The sequence below is a fragment of the Amblyomma mixtum genome, chromosome 1 (genome assembly GCF_055824585.1).
Source record: "Amblyomma mixtum isolate Tamu chromosome 1, ASM5582458v1, whole genome shotgun sequence".
NCBI classification, from domain to species: domain Eukaryota; kingdom Metazoa; phylum Arthropoda; class Arachnida; order Ixodida; family Ixodidae; genus Amblyomma; species Amblyomma mixtum.
In genome coordinates, this window is record NC_143012.1 from 275,434,900 (window position 1) to 275,455,645 (window position 20,746).

Genomic DNA, 20,746 nt, shown 5'->3' on the forward strand with positions numbered 1-20,746 from the left:
GCTGAAAGAAAGCAAAAAGACACGCGCGTCAGAGAGTTAGAGCTATTTTATTTAGCCAAGAAAAATAAAGGCTTATCTTCCCTCTGTTACACACCTGACAAAAACGGTAACCGCACGATCGTTCACAGCGCACTACATTGTCGTCTCAACTTTTGCAACAAGCGGGGGAACTTACAAAAGCCGCCTTGTAGGAAGAGCCTGTTTATGAAAACTTGGCTCTAAAAAAAACGCTCAAAATACCTCTGCTGTAGCAGGTCCCGTGCCCTCGCTGTCGTGTATCTTGATGCTCCTTTATCAGGATAAGCTAAAAAGTCCATAAACCGCACATAACAGAGCCAGTGCGTTACCATCAGAGTGCGGATGTGACGCTGTTCCAAAGCAAGTTCTCCACCGGACACTAGGCAGGACCAGCGTCCTTTGATACCGTTTCCCTCAAAACAAGCCATGCCATTCTCAGGCAGAGTGAACGCAAATAGAGGGAAAGATTTTGTTTTGAATTTTGTATGTAGATTGCTAGCATTTAGTCTTCTGTCTGCAGACCACGACAGAGGAAGAACTTAGTGCTGGCCACCTGAGGTCTGTCGTTTTTACTTTTGTAATCTAGCTTGATGGCTTAATTTCTTGCTTTTGTTACGCAAGAGAAGGCGCACTTTTTGTATATTTATAAGAACTGTCGTGCACTGTTCCACAGCCCGTCATTATAGTTTGCGTAGGCTGCGCATGCCTCTCGTAGAACCGTGAATTTCACTTTGAAGACAAACGACAAAGCACTTGGCGATTGCTTCCAATAAGATGAATCTGTTTGCGCAAGATGCATACTACAAACGTATGTTGCTCACATTTCTTTGGAAGTGATTATTTTATTGCTTTGACCCTGACTGAATTAAACCTTCTTGCTCCTACTTAATTCTTACCACTGGACGCCCCACCTCTCCCTCTGCGTTTGGCCACACCAGCAGAAGTAATTCCTAGCAGCTTTGATCATTTAATGGCTCTAGAAAACTGATCCCGCATAGAAATGACCGTAGGGAAATTTAAAGCCAGTCCTTATCTCACGACGAATAGTGTAACATTTGCTGGATTTCGAAGAGATTAAGAATTTTTAGATCGTCGTACTGTTGTAGTGATCTTGAATCCTACAGACGCCATAATTGTGCTTGTAATTTACGTGAAGGCAAATATGTCAAACACAGAGCCCGAATATCGTACGCAACACAGCCAGTTGGCCATAAAATTCCCGTACTGCTCAATACTTACCCTCAGTTAGTCGACGCCCTATCGAGTCAAATTCATCATCTGGATTTAAGAAACGGTGAAACACCTCCTTCTCAGTGCATAGTATGTATAGGTAATGAATCTGTCTAGCTGTGTGCAGTGCGTACCTACGCTGTGCATTCATGTTTGAAATCATGCTACAAATAGTTCCCCCTAAATTTATGATCTTCATAGTGTTATTGTAATTATAATTGTAAGGTCATTGGATACATTCTCTGTGCAGACTACTTGCGTGCGTGTATCCTTATAATTTGGTCGTTTTGCTTTCGTTGATGCGTGTACGATCGTTTAATATTGTGCTTAGTCAGTGCAACACAACCTTTTTGCTTCTGTTTCTTTTTATGCTTTCTTCTTTTTTTTCCCCATCAGTGCAGTGTTACTTTTGATCGTCGCGCCGTTGTCTGAAGAATTGTGTGTAATAACGGTTCCGAGGCCCCGTCAGGCCTTTGAATACGCCTTTTGCCTCGGCTATCCAGACAGGAAAATTAAATATGTAAATGCATATACACTGTACCGGTTTCTGGCAAAATCGAATAAATTAATGAATCGCTGTTTGCTCGGTACAACGTGGGCAGAGCATCTCTTCGATAAATTAAGTTCCTGAAATGGTTTAATTAAGGGAGTAGAACGTCGCGTTTGTCGTTCACTGCAGTGAGGAAGCGAACGGTTATCTTTTCGCAAAAAGAAAAAATTATTTACTTCTCTTCTCTAGCCACTGTTCTTTCTAAGGCACGTCTGAATCCTCATTGCCTAGCAGCATGTAGCGGAACAACCACTAACTAATGGATTTCTCTCAACCAGTGCACTTACCCGAGAGCTCTATCATGCGGAAGAAATTTAACCGCCGCTGGTAGCACCGGGCTGTGTCCTCAGTCCTCTTCCAGGGAGCCTGAGCTCTGCGTAAACAGAACGCCCCTTCACCTCATATAAATTGAGAAAGCATATATCATAGGCATACCGCTTACTTTACATGAATTTCAATGCCAAGCGTTTTAGGCGTCCTCATTTTATTTTAGTTCGCAGATTTAGTCGCTTTGTCATTACGCGAGTTGGCGTCCACTGAAAGGACTTAGTGCTCCATCACAGTACTGGCATGCACTACCCCGCGTTGCTCAGCCCGAATTGTCAAGGCTTCGTCGCCTGAAGGCCGTTACTGGTTGAGCTCCATGCACGGGAAATTTCGTGCCAGGGCCCATGCCGTGGCCGTAGCGGCGCCGTCGCGTGAAGTGTTCTACCCGCGTCGCTTACATCGTCACTTGGTTCTGCCTACCAAAACAATTTCGCTCTTCGCCCGGAAGTGCTCGCGCGATTAGCCAACCATACCTCGCTGGCCGCGCATTCCCGTGATCTGTATCCGTCATCGCTGTGATACAGCGAAGCAAATTTATTAAAAAAGGCAAACTACCTTCTTTGTACAATGCAAAGCCCACCAACATTTTGCGCGAGCTACGGGCGGGAGCACAGCTGGCTGAAATGCCCGTCGAACTGGGTAAGTAAGGGCGCTCGAACCTCAATGCCGCTGCGCTTCAGCGGTCGGTGCAAAATTACTCGCGGCGATAATGCTCGCTTGCATAGTTTCCTCACTTGCAGACAGATCGAGGGGAGAGATTACCGAATCGTTTACTAAGTTGGAGTGCGCAGGCTCCAAACAATGCGCATCTCCACTGATGCACGTCACATGAGCCACCTGTCGCTTGCATGAGGTTCGCCAGCAAGCGAGCGATTGTTGTATGCTGCATTCCTATTTGGGGTATAATGTCTCGTACGAATTGTTAAAACCAGCTCAATTCAGCCATTCTGGACAATGCTAAGTTTTGGAAGTTTTAGTCTTTAGACTTCACACGTGCGCCATAAGTATATAGCGATTTCGTAAAACGTGCGACTGTTGTATGGTGCATTCCTATTTATGGTATAATTTCTCGTACGAATTGTTAAAACCAGCTCAATTTCGCTATTCTCGGTAGCGCTAAGTTTTGAAAGTTTAGTGTTGAAATTTCACACATGTGTCATAGGAATGACTAACGATTTCGTAGCCGACATCATTTTTAGGTCTAAGGCGGATAGTCTTGATATCGCAAGTTAAAAGTACATGCGCCGTGAGCTTTTCATCACTGTCATGTTCGTAAAAAAATCTGCACATTAAATCAAGTTGTCAGATGCCGCTTTTGTCAGCCTGAGGCACTGCAACAGGTCAAGCTTAAAGAAATGTGATTTATGGTTTCATCATTGAGGCACATAAGTGGGCTATTAAACATCTTAAAATACTGGTATCAGATTTACCCGGCGCTAAAGAACGAGTAAACAAAAGAGAACACACAACTCAGGACGGGTGCGGCGCATATAATGCATTATAATGCATATAATGCGCAGTTAATCTTTTGACAGCAATAAACTAACGAACCCCAATTAAGATCCACTGGTATTTTCGCTAACTGCGAACAAAATGTTTTTCTGTAAACCAGACCTTTTTGTATACAAATGGCTGCACCTCAAGTAGAACTTAAGCGTTTTGTGCGTAATGACTCCGTGGGTGCGAAGGAAAAGTTTTTTCCTTTTATGTCAAGATACAACATCCTATTAATGTTGTGAAGACGGCTACATATTAAGCTGCACTTCAGTGCATCTTTGTTACGTGGTGTAGCACTTTTCTTGCCCGGTAAACCCGAGCTCTCGTTATTCGCGTCCCTATCGCAACATGCTCATGTGCCCTTCTCTTTTAAAGTTCGACGCGTAAATTCGTTTAACGACGATGTATCTTACTCTACGTATGTGTACGCAATTGAAACAGCGCTTATTTACTGCATAAGTAACCACACCTTCAACGTTTCTTTAACATATCCAGCTTTCGACCAAAGTAGAGTGCCAGTTATTGGTTCGGTGTTTTAACGCTTTCCGTTACTAAAACACACGCTCCGAGTAAACGTGGAAACCTTGTGCTTGTGAAAACGACGTGTTCCTTCAGTTTACCTTCAAAGAAGTCGCATTTGTATGACGCTAATGCCTGCGGATTTTTTTCGTGCCGCACTGCTACCACGACAGATTGATAGGGGAGAACATTTACGTGCGTCCACTATGCCCGTGTGCCTAGTGTGCCTTTCCGTCACTAATAGCTGGGGTATTAGGCGGAGCCCCAAATATTATTTTTTGTGGCACGCAGGACGGAAAGCGCTTCTGATTTACTGTGCCACAATTGAGGTGCCGGCAGTAGCAAGTTGAGACTGCTGTGTTATCAGAGAAGCCTAGTTTGCCTTGCTGCATTCGTAGACAATTTTGATGCATTCTTGCGGAAGCGTGGATAAGGATATGTTTCTTGACAGAGTAGGCGTCGTATTTCACATTTACAAGCTCTTGGTCTGCCTGAATGAGCGGCAGGGACCCAAAGATTCGTTTAAATTTGTCCAATATGCTTCTGCGGCCTTTCCGTGTTGAAATAATACGAACAAGCTGTAGTTCCCAGGCGTTATTAACTTAACACATTTGCGCAGTCATTATCTCAATCACAGCATTGGCTTTCAATTGTACACTTTTTAATGGCAAGTTTGCAAAAGAAGGGAATGTATATGAGAGATCATTGTGCAAGAAAAACGCGTGCAGTATAATCATAAAGCTCACCGTTGTCGCAACCTTACGTGGCCACATTAAACAGCCATCAGTTAACAAATTTCTGCAGAGTCCCGCGGTTTCACCCAGCATAACTGTGTTAAAATGCTGAAATTGGAACCTTGTTTTTATTTTTCTTTCGCTGTGCGCAAATGCCTGTGAGTATATTTTAAAATTCGGTTTGATTTTCGCTCGCATACGTAATACACGCGCACCCAAAAGCACAGAAGACTCTACTGGCTTCTTGAGTTAGCTGCGCCGCACTAATGGTGTGCATGTAACGGTGCACCCTTTACAGGAAGCCACAAATTGCGTTGGCAAGCAAGTGTTGGCGTTAATGAAAATTTTCCACAGGATGACCCGTTATGCGTAGTTATCTTGCGACAGTTTAGAGACAAAAATACCACTCAGGATCGGCGTTATAAAAGCATATCTCATCATTCCAATACGCGATAACCTTTGTAGCATGCGTCATTATAGACCAGGAAAATAACGTTGCATACCCTGTTATGTACTCGCGGTTAAAATAAAAGTAAAATACGTATCAAACGCTTCATCAAACCCTTCGGCAGCGAAGGAGCAGAACGATTCGCTTTTAACTAGACATTACGAAGTGCTTACTTTCCGCATTAAAAGCTTAGTGCTTGCAAGCGCTTGCCTCGCTTTCTTAGGCACACACCAAATGAGTGCTGCCTTCGTTTCGCCGACGTGGGCATGAACATGTGTGACGCGGCCTACCGGCCGCGTCACACATTTGGCCAATTTGGTCAGATTTGGCCAAACTCTATCTAACATGCCTTCAGAACCTCTGCTAAACCCATTACACTCCAACGATGGCGAATACTAGACAAAGTACTGAGTTACCAAAGAGCGTAGAAGAAAAATAATGCGAGAAAAGAGACCGCGCACTCTTCCAAGTGAAGGCACACTTAGCGCCAATAGCCAGAAAAAGAATTATTCTCGATAACACGAGTAAAAGTGATGCCTTCCCAGAAGTCCCCGTAGGATCAAAGAAGCAGATTCTAATGGCACATGCCGGAGCGATACTTTGCCGAGCTGTGGCTATTTATAGATGTACAAGAATCTCTGCTGCTGCAAATACAGCCTTGCCTTATGGGAGCAGCCCCCAGGAAGCGGGGCGGTCTCCGTGCCAGCGCGTGGCTGCTTCGGGGCGAAGGCGGGCCGAGGTTTTATTGCGGGGACGAGACGCCCGCAGGGCTCATCGTCGTAAAGCGCGCCAATCATGGCCGCTCCGAACCCAAACCACCCTGGCGGTTCCGAAAACGAAATCCGAGTCTTCTCTCGTTCTCTGCGCTGAATCGTCGTAAGGGGGCGAAAGCTTTATTTACGACGAAGGCGCGCGCTGAAAGTCGGCCACGTCCTCAAAGGGTCCCGGTTTCTTTTAATGCCCGGCGTAAAGTAACGCCATGCGCTGCAGCGGCGCCATTTGATGCTAGTCGAAAGGTTGCGCCCACTGGGAGCGAGCAAAAAAGAAGAGGGCCGGGACAAGGAAAACGAGGGGAGGGGGGGGGGGGGGGGGGGGGGAGGATCTCGTAACAAGCTTCGCGTCGTCCGTGCTTTCTACAGCTGTTTAATGAGCCCGCCTGATCCGAGGTTGTTACAACAGACGCTTACTGCTTTTCTAAAAAGTACCCTAAAATATCTGAGAGAAGTTGTTACTCCTTTAGGAGCCTCCACCAGTGCCTTAGCGTCAGCTTACGTTAGTGACTTAATTTAAAGCAAGATGTAAAAAAACAGGAAATTTAGAATGAAACTAAAATCAAGGGACAGTTTTATTACTTAGCGTTCTCTCGCTCCTTCATGCAAATTATTTATGCAGATTCTATACCGGTCTCTTCAAGGTCTAAGACATTATATATACGTACAAAGTGCACAGGAAGGCTTTATTCTGTAAGACGCGTCATTCGCCTTTGACACGGGATCTTCCTGGGATCTTCCAGTAAATCTTGCACCAATGCGAACAGTGCATAATTTCTTCTAGGGGTGTCAACTGTGTTTTCGGATTTTGGGAGAAATGTGATTATGTTGAAAATAGCTGGCGTGGACGCCGCCATACATTTCACAGCCTTCTGGTATTCGGAATATGTCCGTTGGTTCCTCTAATCAGGACACAAACATGTAGCGTATATTGAAAATACATTACAATCTGTATACAATCTGTTAGTCGCAGTGAGGTGTTGTTTTGTACATTAATACGGACAATATTGTACATGTTATTAAAGGTGTATCTAATTAACAAAAAGGGCCATAAGTTGGGCTTCTACCGCACGAAGCGGATTTAGGGTTGCTTGACGGCGGAACTTAACTCTGATCCGTCAAGGCAACTGTGGTATAAGACCCTCTTCCCATGCATCTCACCCTAGAAGAGCCGAGCACCAGGCCAGGGGAAATCTTGTACCCATTAAAGAAGCCGGTGGGTACCCAGCGGCACTGGGGATCGAACCAAGCACCTCCCGAATTCGCGGCGGATGCTCTACCACAAGGCCACACTTCGGTCTAGAAATGTGGAGCATCAGTCACTGATATTTATGTGATTCCCGCAACATTTCTGATTTCTGTGCGGTCGCCGCTGACCCACTGATGTGATCTAGTTGTCTTCCCTCACCCATTTTTTCTCTCTCTTTCTCTTCCCGCAGGACTTTACTTCGGACTTCTATTTCCGGCAATCGTGGCGGGACGAGCGCCTCTCGTTCCAGAAAAGCCCCGATCTGGAAAGCATGACTGTAGGCGCTGAAGTGGCCGAGAAGATCTGGGTACCCGACACCTTCTTCGCCAATGAGAAGAGCGCCTACTTTCATGCGGCGACGACGCCCAACACTTTCCTCCGTATCGGATCGGGAGGAGAGGTCTTCCGCAGTATCCGGTGAGTTGTGCTTCCTCCCCTCTCTCTCTCTTCCTCCGCCTCTAAACGCCAGCGATGAAATGAGCAGAAGGGTTGAGAAACTTGCAGAGGAAATGGATGGTGCTATTTTGAGGAAACCTTGGTGTGGTCGCCCCGTTAAGGAGCCAGCGATCGCACGTGGGTGGATCAAAGAGAGAACCAATCAAGACCCATCGTGTTCTGAGTGAACGCTGCAATCGCACAAGCACGCTTCCCTTGGCACCATAAGGGTCATCCCCGAACCACTTTTCCAAAATGTAAGTTCTATGGCCGCCTTTTGGTAATCTTAAGCCCAATGAGAGGTACCAACGCCTTCGCGCACCCGTTGCTACAAAAACTTCGTTTCCCAGAGGAAAAACCAGATAGTCATGACATGCTAGAGTCGCTCCTCTAGGACCTCTACAGAATTCTTTTGACAAAGTGACATCAGGCAAACAGCGAAGTGCGCTGTAACAGAATGCTAATATTCCTGGGATGAGTAAAGCCTGCATTTGCTCTTGAAGGTGATGCTGCTCGATAGAAGAACACAGACGCCACGAGGGATTCACATAGCGCTACTTCAAACTGCATCCATTTTGCCACCTCGGGTTAAAGCAGAGTCGCCAATGACAGCATTGAGCCAATATAGGAGAAATCTAGCCACTTGTTTTTTAGTTGAGCTATTTTGTTTAGCTTTGTGAACTTGGCGAGAATCCAAGTCCGACAGAAGTGCATCCCTGACGTATTAATGCCGTACAAAAAAATGACAAAAGAAAGAGGTGAGAACAGCATATACCAGCGTGCCGCAGCCACGTGCCCTTCATGCAGGGCATCCAAGATATTTCCATTGCCAACGCGCAAGCGGCTAGAGAGCGTCTTCATGACGGTAGCCTTCCACTTTGTTGATCTTCCTCTTCACGCTTGGTGCGTGAGGTATTGCCAAACTCCTCGTTCCCCACTTAAATACGTTATTAAACTTTTTGCTTTGCTTTCTCATACACAAAAAAAAACCTTCTATGTGGCTTTTATTTTGAGTGTAAATATGCTTTTCTTAGCTTCTTTGGCCATTCGTTGCTGCCTGCGTGCAAGCTGCTCGCACAAATGATTGTATGGAAGTCCTTTGCGATTTTATAACCTTCAACGCAATGTTAAACACTAGACAGTATTGACTTCACACACTCCGTAGCCAGAAGCTGGTGTCTAGGGCTGCTCCTGTCAGCTGGTTTTCTTTTGTGTTGTTTTTTGAAACTCGCGCAGAAAAGAAGACAGGATTGTAAAACACCTGCCGGGTCGGGGTATTGTTAGTTCAGCCAACATTTCAGCGTCGCGTGAGGCTCTTTCTCTTTGAAAGAAAGTTCATGCGAAAAGTTCACAATAATCACATGGGTCATATTTCATATAAAGCAAGCTTCTTTGCTTTGGCTGGAGTAGAGCAGTTCTGAATCACCGTGCGCACGCATAAGATAATAGCAGAGCAGTGAGTGTGGAGAACTCCTCAGAAGTGTGACGCGCTGCGTAACAGCAGAATGAGCGGACAAATCAGGGAAGACTTCCGTCACTAGTCCAACTAGTGGTAAGTTAACCTTAACTTTACGCACAGCCGCAGTGCAATGGCGAAGAGAATATTTCGCCTTGTGAGCTATGTCATCATTCCCGTCCGCGAATAAGCATCACGTCGCTCAGCGGCACTGAATAACGCGGTGCCCGTCACTGGCGAATGTTCGCTCCTCTGTCACGTGACCGTTGGTTGTTGGCGGAGACTGTGCTTCCACTTCAACGAAAGAGGGAGGGAGCTGTAGTCTGTACGAGGACATCTTTCCGAGCAGTCAGATAAAGCACCACGCAGGCTATCAGTGATGACTCTTAAAGTGCTGCCTAGTGTCCGAGGTCTCAAATCGAAAAAAAAAATGTAAGTGTAATTGCGGCCCTCTACTGCCGTGTATAGTGTATTTGCCCACATTCTACTTAAGTCATGTTAACGTTGCCTTGTAACTCTATCGTAGAACCCACTGTTTCACCGTTACCTTCGGAGATGCGAACCGGATTTTGACTTCATCTTTACTCTCCATGAGGGAATAGTGCACCGTTATTCGTGGCAAAGAATACTCGCAAATAGTGTCGCCCGTTTAAATGTTACTTTTCGCAATTCCTTTAATACAAGCACGTCAAAGGAAGATACGTCGATGCCTAGGTCATTGTTGCGCCACCTGTGTGCCGGCAGGCGAACTGTATTCTGACCCGTCGTTCTCAAATAGAAGCGGAACTGCTTGGTGGTCTGGTAGTACCACGCCTGTAGCTTCCGGTTGTCATCTTGGTTTGTTGGAGCTGGTGCGTCGTTTGCTATGCGTGCTTCATGATATCAATGTATCCAGCAAGTATAATTTTAAAAGCATCTGCGCTGGTTGCACAGCTCATCTTTTGCAAAATGTAGATCCTTTCTTGCCGTTTAGTCAGCGCCAGCACGCTTCAAGTGTGTCATCTGCTGCTTCGCTAATCTAGCAGGGGTCAGCACTGGGAGGCGGCGTGTCGAACCCGAACGAGAAGTGAACCTGAAACCGGAACTGAAACCCCTCTTTTTGCTCGGAACTGAACCGAACCATTGTTTTCCTTCCATCTTGAATCGGATGGATTAAGAGAAAGATGCTTCAACAAGAAAACAGGCAGATGAAATAGAAAACAAAAGTGAGTAACGCGCGGCGCTCAGCCACTAAATGTCTCGCGAAAAGTAGGGCTTCATCCGTACGACATGGACAATCTCAGGTCTCTGCTGACGGCGAGTAGTCCGGGAAACCCCATCCGGAAGAACTACAGGCTACGTCGCTACGTCGGCTCTGTAGGGGCCGAAGTACTGCTTTAGCAGTTTTTCAGAAAGACTGCGGCGTCAAATGGAGGTCCATACCCACACTCCACAATCCACAATCATATCAAGTACAGAAGGATGTTTCCCAGTCTAGACTCATAGTAAGCATCATTCAAGCACAGGTTTAATGTTCGCTCATATTTTATGCTAGATGATATAAATATGACAGAACCACTGTGGTGTGAAGAAACTCGACTGAAATATTCAAAAGCGTAAGACGGAAAACAGTACAAGTTGTTATTGGAACTGCAAAGCCATGACTTAAAATGTGGAGTGTTAATAAATGCGCCTAATTGGTTGCTGTTTTCATCAAAGACAATAAAAAGCCCGGTCCATACGTAATTTGAACACAAATAAGCTGCAAAGGTTTGTTGAAAATCATCGCCGGAAGCGACAGCTGTAAACCGGTCGGCGGGCTTACGCATGATATCTCGCATTTCATTTATTGCAATGAAATGATCGCCGACAGTTTTAAAATATAATAAACGAGAAGTGGAAACGTACCTGATTCCCGTATGCGTCGTAGTATCTTCGCAGAATGCACAGCATAGCGCTACAGTACATCGGCATTTCAGCTTTCACACGAATGGCAACCATCTTTACCACACGCCAGGCAGCGGTTTGGTTTTCATGGCCGAGCCAACATGGCAAGCCTAGTCCTCGGAGTACTCTACACACTTCGCGTATCCTCTATTCGTCTCTTATTTCCTTTTCTTTCCTCCTTGACTTGTGGCTACATCCCCAGAAAAATCATATGCTGGCTGTTCGACAAGAAAACCTCAATTTTTTTTTTCGATCCCACTCAAAATTTTGAAACATATGTTCACAACGCGGAGATTTGTAGCCCTGTAGTAGAAGGATAATTCATTCTCTGCTTTTTCTCTTTGACTGAATATAGTGAAGACTTTCCAGAGCCTAATTCGAGTCGAAAAACCGAGCATTTTTGACCCAGTGCCGTTTCATCCGGGAAATGTTTCCTTTTTCAGAAAATTTTCTATCCAAAATTGAGCCTAAAGGTAAAAACGAAACATCATTAGTTATTGTGTAAATCTAAAACCTCGTAGGAAAATTGTAATTTTTTTGGATAGAAGATATTTTCGGCTCATCGTAACAATCACGGCCTGAGTAAGGCGCAAAATTGGTCATAAACATAGAACATAAGCAAGAGAACAGCGCAATCGGTGCTGGTACTGAAAGACTTTTATTAGGGTCGCCTTCCAACCGCCTCAAAGTAGGAAAGTTGCTACCACTGCTGCTTAGGTAATGTTTTGCTCTCTCTCTCTTCAAGAAAGCCGCGAACAGTATTCTGAGATAATTGACAGTTTTAGTACTTACAGCCGCTCACAAAAGTTTTCGCAACGCCGAAATCACAGAAAGCCTCAATTGTCTCGCTATGTAGAGGCACAGCCTGGCATTAATGAGTGCATCGTGTTGTTCGCGAAGGGAGGTACGGAGTGCAGTTCGTGGATGCATGCTGAAGCTGTTCAGAAATTAAGTTTTGTTGTAATTTGCGTGTTCCGAAAACTTTTGTGGCAGCAAACTTTTGTGCCCCATCCCCCCCCCCCCCCCCCCCCCCCAGTGGGATCCGCCTGCCTTTGACTCCCCGCTTTAATTGTAAACACGGTGTTGGTTTATAAGCAGCGCAGTCACCCAACGCTGGCACTCTGAAGCTCACTGAGAAGTTCATGCAATCGCCGCAAGAGGCGCGGCAGTCGCATGACCTGCGAGTTTTGGACCAGTCATAGTCCCTGCCTCTATGACGGGTTTCGCAACTAGCATATATGATCAAAGAGTTCTCGCCTCGGGCAGGCGGTCGCTTGGCCACGTTACCGCTCACGGAGTTTGAAAGGCGAGCCAGCACTGCTTTCCTGTCGCATTTAATATTTAGAAGGCGCTTCGCAGTCTCCTCGCATCAGCGTTCTTTTGTCCGCCCAGCATCCAGCACTCTGTATTCGAGTGCACTGCTGAGAATCTTGTTACAGGCGTAACAAGATGCAATTTTTCCCTCCTGCCTGGCGAGAATATTCGAGCCACTTGGACAGCGGCTCACACCAGCGGGCTCTTGCCATCTCTCGGTCTCTCTCCCTTTCTCGCCGTCCTGGAAACGCGCACGCACGCAAAACATGTTCAGAGCAACACTACGTCACAATTCGACTTTCGTTATACACTGCTTTCAGGTTTGTATTAAATTTCTAGCTTCTGTTCAAAACTAAATCTATAGGTTTCTCTCTCGCTGTCTTTTGTAAACTTCCATTTTATGGAAATTTCGTTTCACGGTAAGCGTATAGCAAGTAACTTAGTTTAGACACCGTAATTCTGTTCTCTTCGAAAGCTTCTCTCTAATCTCTTGCTTGAGCATTTTTCAGGAGCTGCCTCGTCAGCGGCAACAACAGATTCAGATTTCGAAACAAATACTGTTTTTTTTTTCTTCAACGCACGCTTTCTCGTCTTTCCTAAATTACTTTTAGCATGACACCATCTCATTAAACTGGCTCCTATTAGGTGGAATACAGCATGAGACCTTGAATGCTCAGCATAGCATCAAGTTCGATGCCAGAAATACCAAAGGCCAGAAATACCAAGGGTTACGCTCCAGACGCTATATTTAGCTACTTCGTTCGTCTCATCAGGAGCAGAAAAGGGCGAATAAATTGATTTCCTGCCGTCGCCCAGACGCCGCGGTCGTGTCGCTAGGGCATTTTTGCAGTTCGTTGTCGTGCTCGTCTAATAACATCGAGCAGAAAGCAAGAAGCCGCAGGCACTGGAAGCCTGTGACCTTTATCCATTTGGTACCTGTTTTATTCCCTTCACGTCTCTTTTCGTTCCTTGGAAAAACCTTTTTTTTTTTTCGATCGGCAAAAGACGCAGCTTAGCTCGCTTTAACACAGCTTTCGATTTTAATATAAGTGAAAGATCAGATGAGACGCTTAAGAATGCATACAGTTCTTGTGCTCTTCTAAAGTGCCCCATCAGTACCAGTTAACTTGGCGCGATTTAATATCTTGCAATACTTACGATGTCATCGATGTGCGATGCCTTCGGCAACTGTCCACCTTAGTGAGACAAAATGAAAAACACTATCTTGTCTTGTCTTAAGCGCTCGAGGGCGGAAAATATGGAAACTTCGAGAAGATTTTCTACTCAGATCGCCACTGTTGGACTGGTTTCTAGACAAGACTTGGCTGGAATGACTTTCTTTCCAATTTACGAATATATAGTAACTCGTTGACTACAGCTCTTTTCTTGATCATAGAAACGTCAGTTAAGAACAGAACTCTACGGGAAGCGGTTTTGTAGTTTACAGGGAGAATAAATAGAAAATTGATTCAGTTTCTTCATTAAAACACAGAACTCAGCTCGTCACGGGGCTCCAGAACTTGCTCAGTAAGTGTATGAAGAAAGATAGAACCGATGAATGAAAGCCGACCAAAGAACATAAGCGGCCTGTCGCATGTGCGGTGCGTATGCACAGTAGTAGTGTCCTCACATTTCCTCGATCTTAGATGTTCTTTCCTAAACAGCAACCAAGAAACGAAACGGACGCCAGACGAGCGATTATTTGTCATTATCCTTATTTAGTGGTCGCTGTCTTCCGCTTAATATGCAGTACTGATGAAAGCTGCAACAAGCCACTCGCTTCTAATTTTCTGAGTCGCATTACACTTTGTATATGCCCTAGGGATTTATCAAATGAAAATTTCTTTTTCTCCTCTTGCAGTCCTAAAGGTTCATTGCAAAAAGTCTTCGATGAAAGGATGGAACATTTGCAGCTATTCTCGACGTTCCAACTACAGATATGCAAAGTGTAGAAGTCCATTTAATATAACAGACAGTAAGCTAAAGAAGACCTTGGGCGTTCAGGGTAATGGTTTGTCCGTGGTTTCTGGATTGTTAAAATCGTCGTCAATGATGCAGAAGCCAGAGCAACTGACAATACTAATCACCGATGTTTGCTTAAAACGACACAAGTTTGCGCACAGTAGTTGAAGGCATGTCATAATAAATAGCAGCAGCGGTGAGAAACTCAAACAGCCTCTTCGTAAGCGTTAACTATTAAAGCTACTCCTAACAACATTTTCTAGCAGGGACCAAGTCTTTAATGTATAAGCTGTGACGGTGGGTGCGTTTATTTTGTGGCCGTATTGCCTTCCCGCTATTTTTGTTTTGTTTTCATATTTTCTCCCGAGAGAACTTAAGTTTGGGCACTTTAAACGTTTTACGGGTCATTTGTGTACACGCCAGAAAAATCTGGCTGACAAACTTGGTTTCTTTTTGGCTCTACCCCCCAAACGAGACGGCGAGACAAAAGCAGTTTTTGTGCGCTTGGCTGGCAAGGAAGACGAAGATGGCTCGTTAAGGCCCAGAGAAGCCTTCTTCGGCTGATCGTACTGAATATTTTATAGAACGTTAGTACCCTACTATCGCTTATTTAGTCTGAAGAGGTTCTGAAATATTTTCACTCTGCACACTTTTTTATGCGTGGTGCAGGCAGGAGATCCTCTTGAGTTCTGCACATGTTAATTAACTGTTCAGCTCAACAGCCACACTGAATAAGAAAACATATAAAGGGCTAGTAGTTAACGCGTTATCACTAGGTGAACGATTGCACATTCCAGCTAGAACTCTCTTGATTACCACTAATTAGGGTAAATATTGATGCACGGATCACCCGAGGAGAATTTTCTAGACTTTGCGCTTGGCCTTCTTTCTAATCTGGAAAGTTAAACGTGGTGTCCATATCTGCGGCCGCTTACATTCAAGATTACTTCATCAGGGGTGAATGAATTCCTGCGCAGCCTTGCTGGCATGGGTATTTTTTTTTAATTTAGTCCATTCATAATGCACACCTGCCGAAATGAATAAAGGATTTAAACCGTGTCCAAGTTGCAAGAGCGTAAGGTCTCGGAATCAACTGTCACGCTGGCGACTGTCGTGTCCAGACTGAATGTGAAGTCGCAAAACGTAAGCAACACGTTTAACCATGCGAGACCGGAGAGTGATGTTTAGTCAGTTCTCAGGGCTAAGTAAAAGCACCGATTGACTATTAAAGTGCACAGATGTCTCTCTTCAATCGCTTCGGCTTAATTTTGTGTGTTTATTGTCGCTTTGTTGGCGGTTACTATCGGTGTCACTTTTCAAGCAGGTCATGATGTAAGTATTTAAGTTTCTTTTCCAGCAGTCTGTCTAGAATGCCTCACAAATCGCTCGACGTTGCAGGTTGAAAAAAAAAAGGAGGACAAATCTCACGTTCCCTTCTACCAAACAAACAGACCTAATCAAGAGGAACTGGTGGGTGCAGTAGGTATCCATACTAAAGAGGGAAGAGAAAATGAGTGATTTTGCTACCTCTGAATAATGTGTCATGCCAGGACAGCTATCGGTAGACAGAGAGGTATCGTCTCTGCGTACTTTGATAGAAATTCTTATTTCACTATCATAATTTTCGACCAACTTTTGTCATGTATGTCAAGAAAATATTTCAGCTAGCCTCCTGAAAAGCAACGTTTCCGTCAACATTCTGCAGAGACCAGCCAAACTATGGCACTACGGTTCAGCCAGTTTCTCGGTCGTTCGTTCTACTTCTCACTAGTTTTAAGATTAATGTGCACAGCTTACCACACATTAGCGCCGCTGCCAACATTTCTGCTTCTTTGCCGGTTACTTTCCCCGCCGCTAAGTGACGAGATAGACATCCATTTTTCAAAATTGTTGCTAGTCCTTACCTCAAGAAATTTGTCCGTGGAGCTCGCTATCAAATTTGAACGGCATAATTAGAACAAGTTCTGTTCAGGTGTAATATTTGGTGAGGAATCCGCCAGGCTGCTGTAATATTTGAGCGAGCCATCTGCCAGACGCCCTGATCAGCTCAGTTGGTAGAGCAACTGCCCCGGACCGGCGATGGTCCTGAGTTTTACCTCAAGACGAGGTAGAATTTTTCTTCATTTGTAAAGTTTCTGCTGAAGGAGTACAGTTAGCTTTGCTGTAATAGGGCTGCGCTTGAGTTGATGGTAATGCGCGTAGACATCCTTATAGTAGGTTTTGTTTTAATGTTTCTGTCGTGTCCGGTCGCTGTGTTGAATGCAGCGAAAGACGCACACGGTACTTTAAGACTTCGTTTATTTAAAGCCGATGAGGGTGCGACCAGCGTCGACCGAGGCAGGAGCCGAACTGGCCGCCCGAAGAAAGGAGGGAGCGGAGAAGCGTCCACGGGAGGGAGTGGCTTCCCAAAACAGGAGGAGGATGCGGGGGCGCACCATGGGGGGGCATCTGGCGATAGCGTGCGACGAGGGGCAAGTGGTCGTTAGGAGGAGGATGCGAGTGGTCGTTAGGAGGAGGATGCGGACACACACAAAAGCAATAAGGGGACACAACACTTCCTTCCCCCTTAGAAAGTTGCCTGGTATCGTGCAGGGGGTCGGCGCTCACGCGTGGAGGCGCGCTGGCTTTGTGCGCTCGGGGGAGAAACACTTGTAGGCTGGCTGTTGTTCGCTGTGTCTCCTAGGTCTGTCCTGGGCGAAGTCTCTTCTTCCGGGAAGAGGTGCCAGGCTATGTGGGAAGATGGTGCACGTGTTCTCTCCGCTGGCGGACAGCTCTCAGACGGCGTCGTAAATCTACGCAGCTGGTTGAGATGTCGGCGTGCTACTGTGCCATGTATGTTGACGAGCCAAGAGCGCAGGCCTATGCGTCTGACAATTGTAGCTTCCTCCCAGCGTGGCTTTTTCAGAAACTGTCGGGCGAGGACGCGCTGCCCCTCATTAAGCGTGCCGCAGCGCGGAATTGCTTTTTCTTCCCGGAACGTCTCTGCCTTTGGCTCGGGGAGGATGGCTGTGAGCTGGGTTCGCATTTCACGCTCGAACATCATTTTCGAGGGGGTCTCGCCTGTTGTGCTCTGAACCGTCGTGTGCTGCTTGAAGAGAAAGCGCGCAAGGCGGCGCTGCAGCGAGCCTGTCTGATCTCTTTCAAGGGCGCGTTTTAGCTCGGCTACGTAGCGCTCGGCTTGTCCGTTTGTCGCTGGGTGGTAGGGGGCCGATGTAACTGAGGAGATCCCGTTGTCGCGATAAAACTTGAGAATCTCCGCAGACACAAACGGTGTTCCGTTGTCCGACACTACCTTGCGCGGCAGGCCGAACGTTGCAAATAGTGATCGGAGGTTGTCAATGACTGCTGCCGAAGTCGTCTGTCCCATTTGCCTTATCTCAAGCCACTTTGTGTAGGCATCTACGACCACAAGGAAAGTGCAGCCCTCAATTGGTCCTGCAAAATCAATGTGCAGTGTGTGCCATGGTGTGTCTGGCTTTTCCCATTCTGGGACAGGAGCTTTCGGCGGGGCGCTCCGGCTGCTCTGGCAAGGCTTGCATTCTCGCACCACTGTTTCGATGTCGTTGTCAATGCCAGGCCACCACATGTAGCTTCTGGCACACTTTTTCATTGCAACGATGTCCCGATGTCCGGCGTGGATGAGAGACATAGCTTGTGCGCGTAGTTCTCTCGGCATCACAACTCGGGACCCAAATATGATGCAGCCGCGATGGGTGCTCAACTCTGTAGCTCGCCTGCGGTAAGCGTCGAAGTTGTCCCCTTTGAGTTTATGCACGTTGCCTTGTTGAACAGCTGTGTAAACTAGCCGGAGAGCTGCGCACTTCTGCGTAGATGCTGCAACTGTGCCTGCTGTAAGCGGAGGTTCTGGCAGTGCTTCGAACATCAGAACGTCTCCTGGTGGAAATGGTTCGTCAACAGTTGCGTCTAGTGGCAGACGGCTTAGCGCATCGGCGTTTTGATGTTTACTCCCATTTCGGTAGACCAGAGCGTAGTCGTACGCTGAGAGTTTGATGCACCAACGTGTCATTCGCGGAGACAAAGTTGGTGGCATAGGCCTTTGTGGTCCCAGAATGCCCAATAGCGGTCGGTGATCGGTTATAAAGGTCACCTTCCGGCCGGCAATGTACTGGTGAAAATGTGTCGCCGCGTAGACGATGGCTAGCCCTTCTTTGTCAAGTTGCGCGTAGTTGCGTTCTGCTTGCGACAACGTACGTGAGGCGAAGGCGATGGGAGCTTCCCTTCCTTGCTCGTCAGTTTGCGATAGAACCGCGCCGACTCCGTACGGTGATGCGTCGCAAGCCAAAAGCAGAGGCTTCCTTTCGTCGTAGTGGCGGAGGACTGTACATCTTCGAATCAGGTCTTTCAGGGCATCGAATGACTGCTGATGGCGTGGCGACCATGTCCATGTCACATCTTTCCGAAGGAGTTGGTATAAGTCGTTGGCCACGGTAGCTCTTTGTTCCAAGAACCGGTCGTAGAACGTCAAGAGTCCGAGAAAAGCCTGTAGCTCCTGCTTGTTTGTTGGAGGTCGTGCTTCTGTGATCGCTCGCACTTTGTCCTCGGTAGGGTGAATGCCTTCCGCATCAATTCGGTGTCCCAGAAATTGCACCTCTGGCACCGCAAAACAGCACTTCGATTTGCTTATGCACAAATTAGCGTTTGCTAGCCTTTCGAGAACGAGCTCTAGGCGCACTGCATGCTCTTCAGTGGAAGTGCCACTGATGATGACATCGTCAAGGTAGACACAAACTCCTGGGATGCCCTGAAGCACTGTCTCCATGAATTTTTGAAATATGGCCGGGGCTGCAGCTACGCCAAAAGGCAGTCGCTTGACTTTGTACAAGCCTTTCAGTGTGTTAATTGCCAATAATTCAGCAGTTGACTCGCTCACCTTCAGCTGCTGATACGCCTGGGTGAGGTCCAATGTGCTGAAGGCTCTTGCGCCACGTAGTACACTGAATACTTCTTCAGGTGTCGGTAGCGGGTAAGAGGACGCTTTAGTCGCAAGATTGACGGTGCTCCGGTAGTCTCCGCAGAGGCGTATGGTTCCGTTCTTCTTGCGAACTACGACAAGTGGTGTGGCCCATTCTGAATGCTGCGTCGGCTCGATGACACCTTGCTGCTCCAGTTTGTCCAACTCTTTTTCAACTGAATCTCGGAGAGCAAACGGCACCGGCCTGGCCTTCAGAAATTTGGGTTGCGCGTTGTCCAACAACTCCAGTGTGACCGGGGGCCCTTCGTTTCCTGGAATCTCTTCCGAGAATACTCTTTCGTATTTCTCTTGCAGTTGCTCAACCATGTTCTGGCTCGGCGTCTGGTGTATGCCGCATATCATCACGCCTAGTGGAGAAAACCAGTTTCTCCCTAGAAGGCTTGATCCTGTGCCCTTCACAACAAGCAGAGGTAGCGTATGGGTCTGGCCGTTGTAGTTAACCTGCACGTTGGCAGAGCCCAATAGTGGCAGATTCTGTCCTGACCACGTTCGCAGGTGCGTGTCGTCTTGTTGCAGGGCGGGTGCGTCAGATGGCCATGAAGTTCGGAACGTGTCCTCACTGATCAGAGTACAGGCTGCGCCGGAGTCCACCTCGAACTTAATCAGCTGGTGATGTACGCTTACTTCTGTAAAAATCTTCGGTCGCGTGCCGAGATTCATGGTGGTACAACACAGATGGTGTTGCTGATGTTGTTCCATGGAGATCAGATAGCGGCGTATTCTCTGAGGCGTTGACGCTGTGATTAGGCTGGGAAGGTGACTTTATCTTGGCAAGTCTCCGTTTCGTAATGCATGCTCTTTCGATATGCCCTCGCTTGTGGCAAAAATTACACGTGGCTGACTGGAATCGACATCCCTGGGGGTTGTGTTGGTCGTCACACCGCCAGCAGCGTTGTGCCTTTTTGACCGATTTTACAACAACCGAAGGCTTGCGCACCTGGTTGCTTGTCTGGTGTACCGGCTCGGTGTTCCGGCGAATCCCTCTCTGCTGGTGACCGGCGCTCTCCGCTCGAACGGCGATGTCGTAAGCTTTGCTGAATGTGAGGTCCTTCTCAGCGAACAGGCGCTGCTGCAGTGACTCGTCACTCAGTCCGCACACAAATCTGTCGCGTAACATCACGTCCAAGGGAAGCATGGTGGTGTTAGCAGAAGAAGCTGCGTCTCCCTCCTGCCCGGTAGCTGTTGTCGACAGCGTTCCAAAATTGCAGTCGGCAGCGAGCTTCTTGAGCGCGGCTACGTAGGCGCTCACAGTTTCTCCTCCCAGTTGATCTCGTCGTTGGAAGCGAGCCCGGCTGTAGACCTCGGATGGTCTTGGGTC

The 20,746-nt window shown here is 47.0% G+C and overlaps 1 protein-coding gene across 5 annotated transcripts in view; it reads left to right on the forward strand.

Moving 5' to 3' along the window:
- Positions 1-20,746, forward strand: part of LOC149371757 (gamma-aminobutyric acid receptor subunit beta-like) — a 234,422-nt gene that overhangs the window by 89,489 nt on the left and 124,187 nt on the right. For all 5 annotated transcript variants that reach the window (XM_089566042.1, XM_089566044.1, XM_089566043.1 and 2 more), the window contains exon 4: positions 7,533-7,759. In XM_089566042.1, the coding sequence (XP_089422168.1) occupies positions 7,533-7,759 (227 nt within the window). The remainder of the gene's footprint in view (positions 1-7,532; positions 7,760-20,746) is intronic.